Raw genomic sequence first — 14,795 nt, forward strand, 5'->3', positions numbered from 1 at the left:
ATCTGTCTCTTATCTTTCTCTTTATCATCATTTAATCCCCTAATCGAAGCTCCAGTCACGTCTCTCTTGGGCTTTAACAATGGTAGTCTTCTTAGTGGTTTCATGTATTCTCTCCTTCTCCAGTGTTTTTTCCCCCCACGCTACAGTCAGAATGATCTTTTCAAAAGATAAATCTGATCAAATAATCACCTTATCCCAAAAAGCTTTCAGAGGTTTCTGATCCTTAATAATTCTTATCATGGCCAGTGAAACTTTGCATGATGTGCCTGTATCAACCTTTACATCATTATACCATTTTCCCTGTTCCTCTCATTTGAGCTGTATTCAGCATTGGATCAATATTCCTGGCACACAGTATACTCAAATGTTTGTTTAGTTTGTTTGGTATCCTTTAAGTTTAGATTTTGATGGAAGGTTGGCTTAAAAGTATCAGTTAATATTATTTGAATACAAATGCTTTGTTTAATTGAAAAAGATTAGTGCTCGGTAGACTATGTTTATGTATTCTCTTTATTATTTGGTGTCTTGATAGGAATAGTGAAAATAGCTTCCACATTTCGGGTCTTTGCTATGTGCTAGGTATTATTCTAAGCTCTTTTATCTCATTTAAGTTTTACAACAAAACAAGGAAGTAGATATACTTTTCCTTGTCTAACAATGATAATATTTTGAGCACATACTATGTAATAGATGCCATATAAGGTGCTGTAAACCTATTATCATGCATCTCACAATAGCCCTCCAAGGTAGGAATTTTTATAATCCTCAATTTACAAAGAAGAAAAAGCTTAGAAAGTTCAGCAGTTTCCCTTAGAACACAAGCTGGTAAACAGAGGGATGGTGATATTTCATCTGCCCATGCTGTTCATTTTTCTACTACAACTCACTACCTCTCTGTAGTATAAGCTTTATGATTATGATTTCCTGCTTAGGTAAATTTTTGGGTAAGTTCCTATTTTAGGTAAATTGAGATTGATTCATGAAATAATACCATCACCTTAGTTTTCTGTTTTTGTTTTCAGAGATGCATTTGCTTATGTTCAAGAAAGAAGATTTTGTATTAATCCTAATGCTGGATTTGTCCATCAACTTCAGGTAACTTCTCTCTTTCTCCTCTTTAAAGTAATCGGAAAGTAGTGTAATTAAAATCTTACGTCCATGTAATTTAAGTGTAGAATTTATTTTTTTATTTTTAAAATTTTATTTATTTTTTAAAGATTTTGTTTATTTGAGAAGAGAGAGATAGAGCATGAGTAGGGGATGGGGAGAGGGAGAAGCAGGCTCTCTGCTGAGCAGGGAGCCCACTCGAGGCTGGATCCCAGAACCCTGAGATAATGACCTGAGCCGAAGGCAGACACTTAACTGACTGAGCCACTCAGGCGTCCCTAGAGTTTACTTTAAATATTAAAAAATTACCATAGTCAGGGGCTCCTGGGTGGCTCATCCGGTTGAGCGTCTGACTCTTGGTTTCAGCTCAGGTCGTCATCTCGGGGTTGTGAGATCAAGCCCCATGTCAGGCCCCATGCTCAGCGTAGAGTCTGCTTGAGATTCTCTCTCCCTCTCCCTCTGTCCCTCCCAGTCATGCTCTCTTTCTCTTTCTCTCTCTCTCTCTCTCTCTCTGTCTCAAATAAAGAAATCTTTTAAAAAAATGACCATAGTCAAATTTTATTTATTTTTCCTTTTAAGTAATCTCTGCACCCAATATGGAGCTCAGATTCATGACCCTGAGATCAAGAGTCTCATACTTCTCCAACTGAGCCAGTCAGGCAACCCCTAATTTGATTTTTTATTCAAGTTCAAATTTCCAGCTAAAGGTATTTTCTTTCTTTTTTAAAGTATTTTCTTAAAAGCTGCCATTACTGTGACAAAAGGGTTAAAGGCATATCGTTAAATGTAAGAGAAAATAATTGATGTTAGAAATTTTTCAGTTTTTTCTTTTTTGATTACACAGATAAAGAATATTGACTCTAAGTAAACTATATGTAGCAGCTTTTATAATCTATTTTATGTTTCCTTTTCCATGTTTCAAATTTTATTGGTGCCTAGAAGATGCACTAAAAAGTAAGATATACCTGTGAAGTATCTGTTTAAACTAAGTTTATTTAATTTTTTCCAAGAACGAAAATCAGATTGAAGAATGTCCTCTGGCTGATTCTATCCAGTTATGCAGGAATAAATCTCACATTGAGAGACATCAAGAGCATTACAAAATGGACTGTCTTAGGGGTACCTGGGTGGCTCATTTGGTTAAGTATCTACCTTTGGCTCAGGTCATGATCTTGAGGTACTGGGATCAACCCCACATTGGGCTCCCTGATCAGTGGAGAGTCCACTTCTCCCTCTCCCTCTCCCCTTCCCTACTTGTGCTCACTTTCTCAAATAAATAAAACCCTAAAAAAAAAAAATAATGAAATGGATTGTCTCAGTTACCAAACTACAGGGTTTTTTGTTTTGTTTTGTTTTTAGTTTTTATTAGTTTTTACTTCATTTAAAACAGAAAGTGATATGTCTGACTTTAGCATGTTTATGTAAAATATTTTTGTTCCTTTTAAATTGTATTATGTAAAACTAGAATTTGTAAGTTTCTTTGCCTTTTAACCCTGTTGTTTAAAAACATTGTCTTTTAAAATTGATTTTTGTATTTGAAAAAGTAACATATACACATTTAAAAAATACAGTATATATACAAGTCTAACTGCATAATATATTTAATTGCATGTGTATATATGCATACATATATATGCATCACAACTTCATATATTGATTCCTCATACATAAACCTTTTACTTTATTTATTTTTTTAAAGATTTTATTTATTTATTCATGAGAGACACAGAGAGAGAGAGGCAGAGACACAGGCAGAGGGAGAAGCAGGCTCCATGCGGGGAGCCTGATGTGGGTCATGCCTTGGGCTGAAGGCAGGCGCTTAAACCACTGAGCCACCCAGGGATCCCACATAAACCTTTTAGATAGTCTCTAGCCTTTAATGATTTAACAATATTGGGGAAAATAAACTGGTAGGTACATTTTGTTTACATGTGCAAATACACCTGTAAGATAAATATATAAAGTGGAATTGCAGGGTAAGGGGTATTTGAAATTGATGTTACCAAATAGTCTTTCAAAAGGCTGAAATAGTGTAAGACCCCCCAGGAAACAGTATCTCTTTCCTAGTAGTTCCCATTCAGTACCAATTGCCAAAAGTATTTTAACAGATTTTCTGATCATTGTCATCATGGTGGTGAAAGTGGTGACTGGTTTGTTCATTCTTCTATCAGATTTTTATGTTTTTCTCATTGGTTTATAAGAGCTCTTTCTACATTAAAGAATGTCTTTAGCCAACTGGTTTGAAATGCCATTTTTATTATATACCAAACTCTGATCTATACTTGGGTCTGTTTCTGGACTTTGAATTCTGTTCCATTGCTCTGCTTAATGCTGCAACTGTATCAAACCATTTTAAGTACTGTGATATTATATAAGTAACTTATGGCATAGCTCAAGATTCCCTCATTAACGTTCTTTCTAGAATTTTCCTGGCAAGTTCTTAGCATTTATTTTTTGGTGTGAACTTTACTGGAAAGAGCCCTATATTTTTTAAATTGCTACTATATTCACAGTTCAAAAAGATTTGACACCTTTACATTTTTAGTCTTCCTCTCCAAGATTCCATTTATTCAAATCAATTTCTGTGTCCTTTTGTGTTTTAAAGTTTTCTTTGTGTAGAACATATTTATTTCTTATGAAATTTACAGTATCCTGTATTCAGCACAATATACTCAGCTCTGTAGGCAGAATCGTATTATGAGAAATTATTCCTCTACTTAAAAGACAAAGGCCTTATTTACAGTGGTTTATAAATCCCTACGTTATGTAGTCCCTTACCTCTCTATTCTGATCTCCTCCTATCCATTTCATACTATATATACTCAGGTCACACTGACCTTCATGTAATTACTTGAAAATACTATGCATGTTCTCATCTCAAGGCACTTGCCTGTATCTCTTCACATCTAGAATGCGTTTCTCCAAATATCTGCATGACTTGTTTCCTTAATTTTCTTTTGACTGTATTGCTGCAATAGCTTCCTAACAGGTATACCCACCTCTACCCTTACCCCCTAATCCCTACAAGTCAAAAGAAAATACTAGTTTGGACCAAAATGGTAGGGGAAGAGGTGAGAAGAGGGCACATTTTGGATTTGACTGTATAGCTGACAGGATTTGCTGATGGATTGGATATGAAGAGAGATTAGAATGAATCTAGTCCTCTATGGAAGATATGGAAGAAACTGTATGAGAAGGTTTACAGGGAGTAAAATCAAGGTCAGTTTTGGTCAGATTAGAGGGCTGTTAGACAGTAGGCAGTTTTAGAAGTTCACAGTTTATGGGGAAGAACCATATATTTAAGGAATATCAGTATGTAGATGCTACTGAAAGCCCTGAAACTGGGTGAGATCACTAGGGGAGTGTGGATAGAGAAGAATTTCCAAAACAGATCCTAACGTACTCCAACATATAGAGGGTGGGGAGATGAGAAATTAATAGAAGAGATGAAAAAGAATGGCCAGTGAGATAGGAAAAAATCAGGGTGGCTTGATGTTTGGGAAGTCAAGTGAAGAAAGTGTTTGAAGTAGGGAATGGGAGTGCCTGGGTGGCTCAGTTGGTTAAGCTTCTGACTCTTGATTTCTTTTTTTTTTTTAATTTTTATTTTTTTATGATAGTCACAGAGAGAGAGAGAGAGAGAGGAGAGAGAGGCAGAGACACAGGCAGAAGGAGAAGCAGGCTCCATGCACCGGGAGCCTGATGTGGGATTCGATCCCGGGTCTCCAGGATCGTGCCCTGGGCCAAAGGCAGACGCTAAACCGCTGTGCCACCCAGGGATCCCTTGACTCTTGATTTCTAGTCATCTCATAATCTCACAGGTCATGAGATTGAGCCCTGTGTCAGGCTCTGCATTCAGTGGAGTCTGCTTGAGATTTTCTATCTCCCCTGCCCCCCTAAAATAAAATAAGTAAAATAAAATATCAGTCTTTTTTAAAAATAAAATATCAATCTTTAAAAAAAGAGTGGGGAAGGAACCACTATTTCAAAAGCTGATAATATATTATATAAGATACAGGCTGAGAATGGACATTCGGTCAGGAACATGAAGTCCTTGGTGTCCTTAACAAACAGGTTTTGTGGAAGGGGAAGGATAAACATTGCTCAGAGTTTAAGGGAAAATGGGAAGAGAGGAATGTAAATAGCAAGAATAGATGATTCTAGGAATTCTACTTTGAAGGGGAAAATGGAAAGGACAGTAGCTAGAGGGGAAATGGGTTACTAAGGAGGATTTTATTTGTTTTCTAAAATGGTAGGAAATATGGCATATTTGCTATTTGGAACAATCCAGAAGAAAAGAGAAAATTACTATTACACTGGAATGGGATAGTGTGGCCTTTTCTCGTTGTTGATTCTGTTATATTCATTATTTCTATGGTTTTATTTTTTTCTCCCAAGTTCTGATAGTTGGTATGTCATCTTTTTAATTGTTACATTTCTTCCATGAGTCCTTTTATTTCTTCTTTGAACTCACATCAGAAATGCCATATTCTCATTGATTTCATGGAGAATTAATCATTTTCATCTGCTTCATGGTGTGATTTTCATGCAATGCTCTTCATAGGACTTTTCACTATAATGTTGAAATAGTTTTTTTCCCCTTGTGCCATCTTTATGCTAAAACCTGCAGTGGTTCCTTTTTGATTATTGGTGATCTTTGTACTGGAAGTATTCTTAGAACAGCTATTTGCCCAACAGTAAAGTTGTGGGAGAGGAACCTGGGTAGTGGTTGGGGAAGGCAAACAGCTTAAGTTTTCTCACTTGTCTTGGAAGACTTTCCCACCAACACTTTTTTCTGGTGGTTTAACTTAGTAAGAAGCAGAGCGCCCCTTATGTCACAGGTTTTTCTTGTTTGTATTGATAAACATGGCATGCACATTAAAGCCATCCAGGGGAATCTAACTTAAACCAATTAAATGAGAATCACTGGGAGTGGGATTTGAGCATATATGTATTGTAAAATTCTCAGGTAATCCTCAGGTACAGCCAGGCTTGGGAATTACTGTTTTAGTATATTTTTAGCTAAGATCAGATACTTCGCTACATACAACTCAGTTTCTCTTTCATCTTACTATACATATACCTGCTTTTTGCAAAATGGCATGAAATGTCGGCATAAACATTTTCCTCAGTATGCCCTACCTCATCCCCACAGCCCACTCATATTTCCTATCATACTGTACAAGGGCTTGTTTTATCTTAGAACCTTTGGGCAGCCCTGGTGGTGCGGCGGTTTGGCGCTGCCTGCAGTCCGGGGTGTGATCCTGGAGACCCTGGATTGAGTCCCACGTTGGGCTCCCTGCAAGGAGCCTGCTTCTCCCTCTGCCTGTGTCTCTGCCTCTCTCTCTCTCTCTGGGTCTCTATGAATAAATAAATAAATAAATAAAATCTTAAAAAAAAAAAAAAAGAACCACCACCTTTTTTGGGAGCACTTTAAAGTGTACCCATTCTGCCTGATTTCTGGAGTCTGGCATCTTGTGTGCCTAGCTTGGTCTGGTTCCATTTAAAAAGTAAGTTTTTTTGTGTGTGTGAAATATAATACACATATAGAAAATGCATAAAATGTAAATAAACATCCATGTAAATACCATCAGGTCAAGAAATTGAACATACACCAGGACCCCTTGTGTTACAACCCGTTTCCAACCACTAACACTTTCTCCTTTTGTAAAGGTAACCTCTATTCTGACCTATTTGGTAATCCGTTCTTTATTTATCATTCTTCTCATATTCAGGGTTATGGATGTTTCCTACTTTGATCAAATAAGGAGATCTCTATTTCTTGTTTTCTTGAAGGGGAGAGGGATAGAAATGCTTTTATTCTTCCATCTTTGGAAGTAGAGGACTATTAAATTTAAGGAATTAGAAAATCAAATATATATTTGAATCCATTAAGTGACTTATTACTCTAATTTTTAAAATATTTTACAACTGTATAACATTTTATCTTTACTGAACTTCATTTTATTTTTATCATTTTTTGAGTTTGGGGGATGTGTGTGTGTGTTTTAACAGAGGAAGTTAGAGATCATATAGCTAACACCCAGTGGCAGAAAACAGATAACTGCCTGACTAGCAGTTCAGTGTATGATACCCTAGTGCAAGTTGTTAATGTGGCTTGATTTATAGTTTTGTCAGTAAATGTGAAAATATGAGATAGGAATTTTATTTTAATTTTTTTATGATAAGAATTTTAAACTTGCATTTATTTCTCTTTTAAAAATATGTATTTGGGCAGCCCCGGTGGCTCAGTGGTTTAGAGCCACCTTCAGCCCTGGGTGTGATCCTGGAGACCTGGGATCGAGTCCCACATGGGGCTCCCTGCATGGAGCCTGCTTCTCCCTCTGCCTGTGTCTCTGCCTCTCTTTCTCGCTCTCTCTCTCTGTTTCTCATGAATAAATAAAGTCTTTAAATAAAATAAGTTTCTCATGAAGTCTTTAAATAAATAAAATATGTATTTATTAGAGAGAGAGTGCATGGCAAGAGTGTTGGGGGGTGGGACAGGCAGACTCTGCACTGAGTGTGGAGCCTGACGTGGGGCTCCATTCCACAACCTTGAGATCATGACTTTATATGAAACCAAGAGTCAGCCACTTAACATACTGAGCCACCCAGGTATCCCTAAACTCTTTCAACAGTATGGCACCAAATTTTTCAGTATAAACTAAGAATACAAATAATGTACACATTAATCACTGTTTTGGGTACCCAAGAATTTGAATGTATATTCAAGTTAATTAAATCTTTTTCAGGAATATGAAGCCATCTATCTAGCAAAATTAACAATACAGATGATGTCACCACTGCAGATAGAAAGGTCGTTATCTGTTCATTCTGGACCTACAGGTAAGGATTTTTGTATTTTAGAGAGGGTTGGGGAGAAGGATGATGGTATGAAGGGTAGAAAGCATTTTTTGCTCTTTATAAGTTATACTGAACAATCTAAATTATTTAGAAAACATTGGGTAGACAATACACAATACACAATATTAAACACAATATAATTGCAAATTTTAATTTTATAATGAATCCATGTGTATTATATTGAGTTTCTGCTGTGTGTATACCATTGTACCTGGTTAATAGAATATGCTGGCTGGAAGATCAAACTTCTACTTAAGTCTTTACATAGTATAACTGCTATAAAGATTAAAATAATAAGAGGGATCTGGAGAAGGGGCTCTAAGTACACTCAGGTGATCTTATTAAAAATAAAAATAAAAGGTGATTAATAAATGAAAGGATTTTTCAGGTTAAGTAGGTTGACTACTATGAGCTACTCCAATTTTTCTCTTGTAATTAGTATTTCAATCCCTTCTCCTTTTCTTCCTTATGCCTGTCAGAGTACTCCTTCCCCTATTTTCAAAGTTAATGATCCAAGCATGCTTTCAAAATCTTTTAACTTGTGTCTTCTTTTCTAAGACCTTGCTACCTTTGTTTATCTCTTTTTTTACTCAGTCTCATTCTATTTCAGGTCGATATTGGCCTCCCATCCAAACTCTCACTTGGTCTATTCTGTACATTGTGGCCAGATTTATTTTTACAAAAGATAGTTCTGATGTATTTTTCCTGTACAAAAGCCTTCACTGGCTTAAATCCTTCAGAAGAAAACCTAGAGTGTTAATAGTAAGTAAGGTGCTTCTGGATCTTGGTATCTCCCAGTGTTCCTCTTTATATAGGCACTCCAGAAAGCCAAACTACTTGATGGTTTCATTTTGTCTCTTTTCTCCTCCTAGAATGCACATTCAGTCTTTCTACCCTTAAAAACTTAGTTCATGTTATATCTCCTCAAGAGAAATGATGATTAACTTCATCTTCCTCCAATCCCTAGTTATTCGGAACTCCTATAGAGCTTTATTTATACCTCCTCACTTTCTACTTTGCATTAGTTATTTATGCCTCATACCTCTTTTAGAATGCAGGTATAGCACTGCATCTGAAATTTAGCTATAGCAGCCGTATTATCTGCTGCAAGCCATCCTTTCTCCCAGCTCTAGACCTGTTGGTAATAAAACCACAGCTTTCAATGGAAAAATTTTCAGCAGTGTCTATGAAAGCAAAAAAGATAATCTACAAAATAAAATTGTACAATGTAAAATTAATGTCTTATATTTTATGTTCTAAGTCATAGAGTCTGGTGCCTAAAGGTAACCAAACATTTAAGTACCATTATTTCCTTTAAAATTCTATTTTAGGGGTGCCTGGGTGACTCAATTGATTAAATGTCTGCCTTTGGCTCAGGTCATGATCCCAGTGTCCTGGGATGGAGTCCCACATTAGGCTCCTTGCTCTGTAGGGAGTCTGCTTCTCACTTTCCCTGCCGCTCCCTCTTTGTGGGCTTGCTTGCTCTCTGTCACTCGATATTGTCATTTTATATAATCTTTAAAATATATTTTTTTCAAACTATTTTAAAAATGATTATTAGTAATACTAAGACATAATTTTAGTAATACCTAAGACATAATTAATTCTCACGAGGGGAAATGTATTCTGTCATGAAGATACAAAGTTGCTTAGTAATTTATAGCAAAAGGATTTGCTGACGTTTCCTAAAAATTCAGTCTTGGAATTCTCATAGTGCATATACATGATAACACTTTATGAAAATGAAATTTTACTAGCTCTAACATTCTCACAAATGAGTTCCCGTTATATTCATGCAATAATTTTTAGGCAGTTTGAAGAGAACACATGAAGAAGAAGAGGATTTTGGAAACATGCAAGTAGCGACTGCACAGAATGGCTGACTCAAGAGCAACATTATAGAGGATGTGAATTTCTATTTGGGAAGGAGAAAATACTAGAGACAATAATAATGTAAAATGGTAAAAACACAAGTCTTTTTTTTTTTTTTTTTTTCCAATTACATGTTGCTTCCAGGTGTGTTTCTCTGCAACTTGTTGAGCAACATTTTAAGAAGATGTTGGACTTCTGCAATAGATGGCACTGGTTTTACTCCTTTTTTTCTTTTCCTTTCCTTTTTCTTTTCTTTCTTTCTTTCTTTCTTTCTTTCTTTCTTTCTTTCTTTCTTTCTTTCTTTCTTTCTTTCTTTCTTTCTTTTTACACTTTACAGTTTTATTATAAACAAGAATTTTGGACTTGCAAAGAGGTATTATTGCAATAATGCACTTTTCATACTTGAAATTTATTTGTATGATATAAAGTTATTACTTTAAACAAAATGCAAGTTAGGGGGGATTTGTTTATAAAATCTGGGTAATTTATAACAAGAATTTCCTAAAGTTTGCTAAAAATTCATTTTGTGTTCTATATATTACATTTAAAAAATAATTTTACAGTTGACTTTTATGATGGAACCTCTTATGGAAACATTAACATGCAGGAATCTGCCACATTTTTGTTTTAGTATAACTCAATAGCTTCATTACCCTTTTATTTTTTTAAATTTCTTAATCCTTATTAATCTTTGAATCATGACATTAGCTAACTCTTCTTACTTTAACATCCAAGTATTGCTTCCATTCGTCTTATCTTCCTAATTTGTTAATTCTATAGAAAAAAAAGTTTAATGAACAAAGGACGATGTTTTGCTTGGTAATACCAGATACTCAAAAAACAAGGAGTTTTAGACTTTCAAGTGACTTCCTTTTTTCCTTAAAAGCCAAATGTTGTTTGTTCCTTTTTAGAGTTAGTTGTTTAGCCCATTTTTCCTTTGTCCAAAATAGTTCTAAGTAGAATATATTAACTAATGTAGCACTATTTTTTTTTCTAAATGAAGCCCAAAAAAGAAAAGTGCCTTGCATCAATAAAGAAAATAAAAACAACAAAGAAACAAATCTTCATGACCTTTAAATTAGTATGTAGAACAGTACAAAGTTTAAACACTTTTCTGTAATTTCTTTTTCTTTTTAATTATAAATTAGTTAAGACAGAGTCTGAGGCTTAAAGAAACCTCAGTAAATTATTTGGAATATGGAACATTTACTCCTTCATTTTATGTTGTTTTAATGATTCTGTGAGGTTGTTCTGGCTCAGGCAGCAGCTTTTCTTTGAAGATGCATTTATTGGGGAAAGTGGTTTGTGGGAAACTTCACTGTATTTAGTGTTTTAATTCTTTACATTGAGTTAATCCAAATATCCCCCATAATTTGCATTAACAAAGTCACTTTATGGATCCTTAATTCTCCATATTTTTATTTATACATATAACAATTGTTCTAAGAAAAACATTTTTTCTATTTTAAGTATGCCATGAGGGAGGAGAGGAGTGTTTTTAACTTTTTATAGTTGATTTAGGGTAGCACAAACAAAACTCCTTTATATCTCACTTTTCTCAGTCCTCTCTTGAGGTGCTTTTTTGACGGGAATGATTTACATACATTCCCTTGGTACCAATAGGTACTATGCAAGGTAACCCATTACACCAAGTTACTTGCTTTGCTTTCCTCCCTACAATGTAATATAATACCATAAGAGCTTTTTTCAATCCAGCATAGCAGGAAAGTGGAAATTAAAATTGAGTCCATTCCCGTTGACCCAGATGGTATTCCTTTTCTGATTCCCTTCCCTTCCCACATTTTACTATCCTGACAAAAGCCTATTATTAATCCCATTGTGATCCTGTATTCTGTTGTGTGATTAGGTCATTTGGTGTGGTAGTTTAGTACAGTCAAGATTTGCATTGTGTTCAGAAATTCCACTTGGCAAAGTGCCAGATAACACAGCTTTCCTGTATGTAGATCACTATATAGGTCAGCAAAGATCTCTCTTGCAATCTAATAATCTATGATACTCCTTTATTCAGCAGAAACTCTGCTTAAAAGAATCTTCGTTATAGTACATTTAGGTTTTAAAATGAGGGAGTTAAGATTTTTAAAATTAGTTTCTTAAAGAGACATATCCTCTCTAGTACTTGGGCCAAAAATACAGATTTGGTCATTAATTTAAAGCTGGTAATTTTCCACTTTTTCTAACCACTGTAATTTTTATGTTGTCACTAAAGTGCCTGCCCAGCACTGTATATTAAAGACTGTCTCTTGAACACTAGGAAAAGGGACTATCATCTTCTTGAGTACAGTACTAATGGGGACAAAACATGAAGTTTATTCTTTCATGTAAGCACCCCAAGTTTGTTTTACCCTGGATCCATTTTTACACCTAATGTTCAACTAGTTCTAGCTCTTCCAGTCTTCTATTTGGTTCCATTTCTGGAATTCCGTTATTTCTGTGGATATTTTGTGATAGTTACCTATAATACAATTAACCAATCATGATTTATTTTCTACAATATTTGAATAATGTATGAGTATAGCACCCAATTTTAAATATGTAATCTGGGCAAGGATTTAAAACAAATTGCAGCAAAAACAGGAAAACTGCTTTACTGTCCACTTTAAAAGTATGAAGCAAATATTGAAAATATTCAAACTGGAATGGCAGTATTCTTACCTTATTCGTTTGTGTTAATTTCATACTCATTGGGTGTTTAAACAGCAGTTACGTTTATTTGTATCTACTCTAAGGTGGAAATGTTAAACTGGGATAGCTTCTGCTACCAACTCTCAACTGTTTGACTTTTAGAGCAGAATATTTGTTTTTGGGGGGGGGGGATTTTGTGCTTCATCTGAGTTTAGAAGTAATGTCAGAAAATGTTAAGCATGTCCTTTTTAAGAAAATACAAGGTTTCTAACTGTCTTATTACCATGGTAATTCAAGTGAATTAGAAATATTTAACTGCAATCTTGAATTATAAAGTTGGGGTGCACATATATATATACTTATATATAAGGATCTCAACTTGATGTAAAGTAAATGAGCAGTTACCTGGCGGATTTTTATTTTTTAATAACTGGTTTAATCCATAATTCCATAACAAACTTAGCTTCATTTCAGTATTTACTTTCTTTGTCCATTCAACAATATTCCAATATGGAAGTGATAGGAAATAGCTGAGAATTACTAAAAGATTTTATTTTACTTTTATTGATTAGAAGGTTTATAGGATCTTTGAATGCTGGATTTTTTTGTCTTACCCATCCATGGCAGCTAAAAAAAAAAAAATCAAAATATTCAGGTTTACATGTTAGCTCTCTCATAGGGAGTTGCCATACCTCACAGTTCAAAGTGTATTCTATAGATCAGTAACATTATACTGACATGTAATTGCAATTTACTATGCAGCAAAAATGATTCAAGAAAAATAATCTACAGTGTCTATTTACCTTTGTACAGGCAATTGCTTAAGTTAACTCTGCTTTTAACATTTGTACTTGGATAAAATGCTTATGTATGTATAGGAATGTCACAGTGCAAGATGCTGCTAGCCCAGGCACAAAGTATTAAAATTATTTTGTGAAGACTGGTGGTTGTATTAAAACTGTTGTGCCATTATACCTCAAAAAGATTGAAATGCTCATTTGTACTCCTTATGCCTCAGAATTTTGGATTATTGTCTTTTAGGTATAAGTAACCCAGTTTTACTACCTCAGATTAAGGATGAATGAACACTGGACCTTGAGAAGCACTTAAGAGTATCTTCCAAAACACGGTAGTCACACACACAAAAATTATGGTCAGTAGTCCAGGCAGGGCCTGAATTTTAGCTCAAGAATATTTCTCAGGATTAGTTGAGCAGATTTGGAGTTAAAAGTGAGGGAATTTGTGTCTGAAGGAAAGGGTATATAAGTCATCCACAGAGCAGCTTCTAGCCCATTAAAAAAAAAAAAAAAAAAACTTGCTTTCACAGTACCACGTTCTGTTAGCCTACCTACATATTCTTCATCAAATCTAAGATGCTATCTCTGTAATTTTAGATATGACTAAAAGGGAAAATATTGTTGAATAAAATGGGGCAAGCCATTTATCATAAAATGCATCCTGAGGGACTCCTGGGTGGCTCAGTGTTAGAGCGTCTGCCTTCGGCCGAGGGTGTGATTCCCAGGGTCCTGGATCGAGTCACACATTCACACATTGGGGCTCCCTGCATGGAGCCTGCTTTTCCCTCTGCCTGTCTCTGCCTCTCTCTGCCTCTCTTGTCTCTCTCATGAATAAATAAATAAAATCTTTTAAATAAATAAATAAAATGCATCTTGATTTCCAAAATGAGAGATCCAGATTTCCAAAATACTAGTGTAAAAAATGTGCATCCTACAATTATGGAAATGTAAATATACAAAATATCTGAGGCATAATAAAAATCACAACTGTCACTTCATTCTACCTTTTCAAAAGCAAAGTAATGCTTTAAAATATGCATATATGGTTTACATGAAATGTTTTATGCAGTTTTCTGTACTCAAGGTTTACTCAGTATGGTTTAGAAAATTTTAAACATACTCTAGCTAACTAAAGCTAAATATAGATCACCATTTTGCTCAAGGACACAATTTTTATATAATGTACTTTGTAACTTTCCTATAGGAAGGACTTAAGACCTTAAGGACACTGGTTAAAGTGATTTATTTAAATACTAACTTTGTAGATAATTTTACTTCAAATTGTTCAGAAGTAAGGTAAAGCATTCAATTTTGCATTCTGTTAGGGATTATTTTTTTTAATATGGATCTTAATTACCAGAATGTACCTAATAAAGCTACTGTCATGCTAAGGTTGTAGGACTCCTGAAAAGGCAAAACTAGCAGGTTTGTTGCTTTCACTAGAGACATCAATTCATATGCATAGGTCATTAGCAGGTAAGTAGTACACTCTTGGTGAAGAAGGGTTTTTGTTGT

At 34.9% G+C, this 14,795-nt stretch overlaps 1 protein-coding gene across 3 annotated transcripts in view; it reads left to right on the plus strand.

Moving 5' to 3' along the window:
• The window catches only part of STYX (serine/threonine/tyrosine interacting protein), a 40,855-nt gene extending 27,389 nt beyond the window's left edge, over window positions 1-13,466 (plus strand). For all 3 annotated transcript variants that reach the window (XM_049113177.1, XM_025442386.3, XM_025442387.3), the window contains 3 exons: window positions 1,023-1,095; window positions 7,857-7,950; window positions 9,778-13,466. In XM_049113177.1, coding sequence (XP_048969134.1) covers window positions 1,023-1,095; window positions 7,857-7,950; window positions 9,778-9,851 — 241 coding nt within the window. In that variant the 3' untranslated portion in view covers window positions 9,852-13,466. The remainder of the gene's footprint in view (window positions 1-1,022; window positions 1,096-7,856; window positions 7,951-9,777) is intronic.
• The last annotated feature ends 1,329 nt before the right edge of the window (window positions 13,467-14,795 follow it).

Source organism: Canis lupus, chromosome 8 (assembly GCF_003254725.2).
Source record: "Canis lupus dingo isolate Sandy chromosome 8, ASM325472v2, whole genome shotgun sequence".
Classification (NCBI taxonomy): domain Eukaryota; kingdom Metazoa; phylum Chordata; class Mammalia; order Carnivora; family Canidae; genus Canis; species Canis lupus.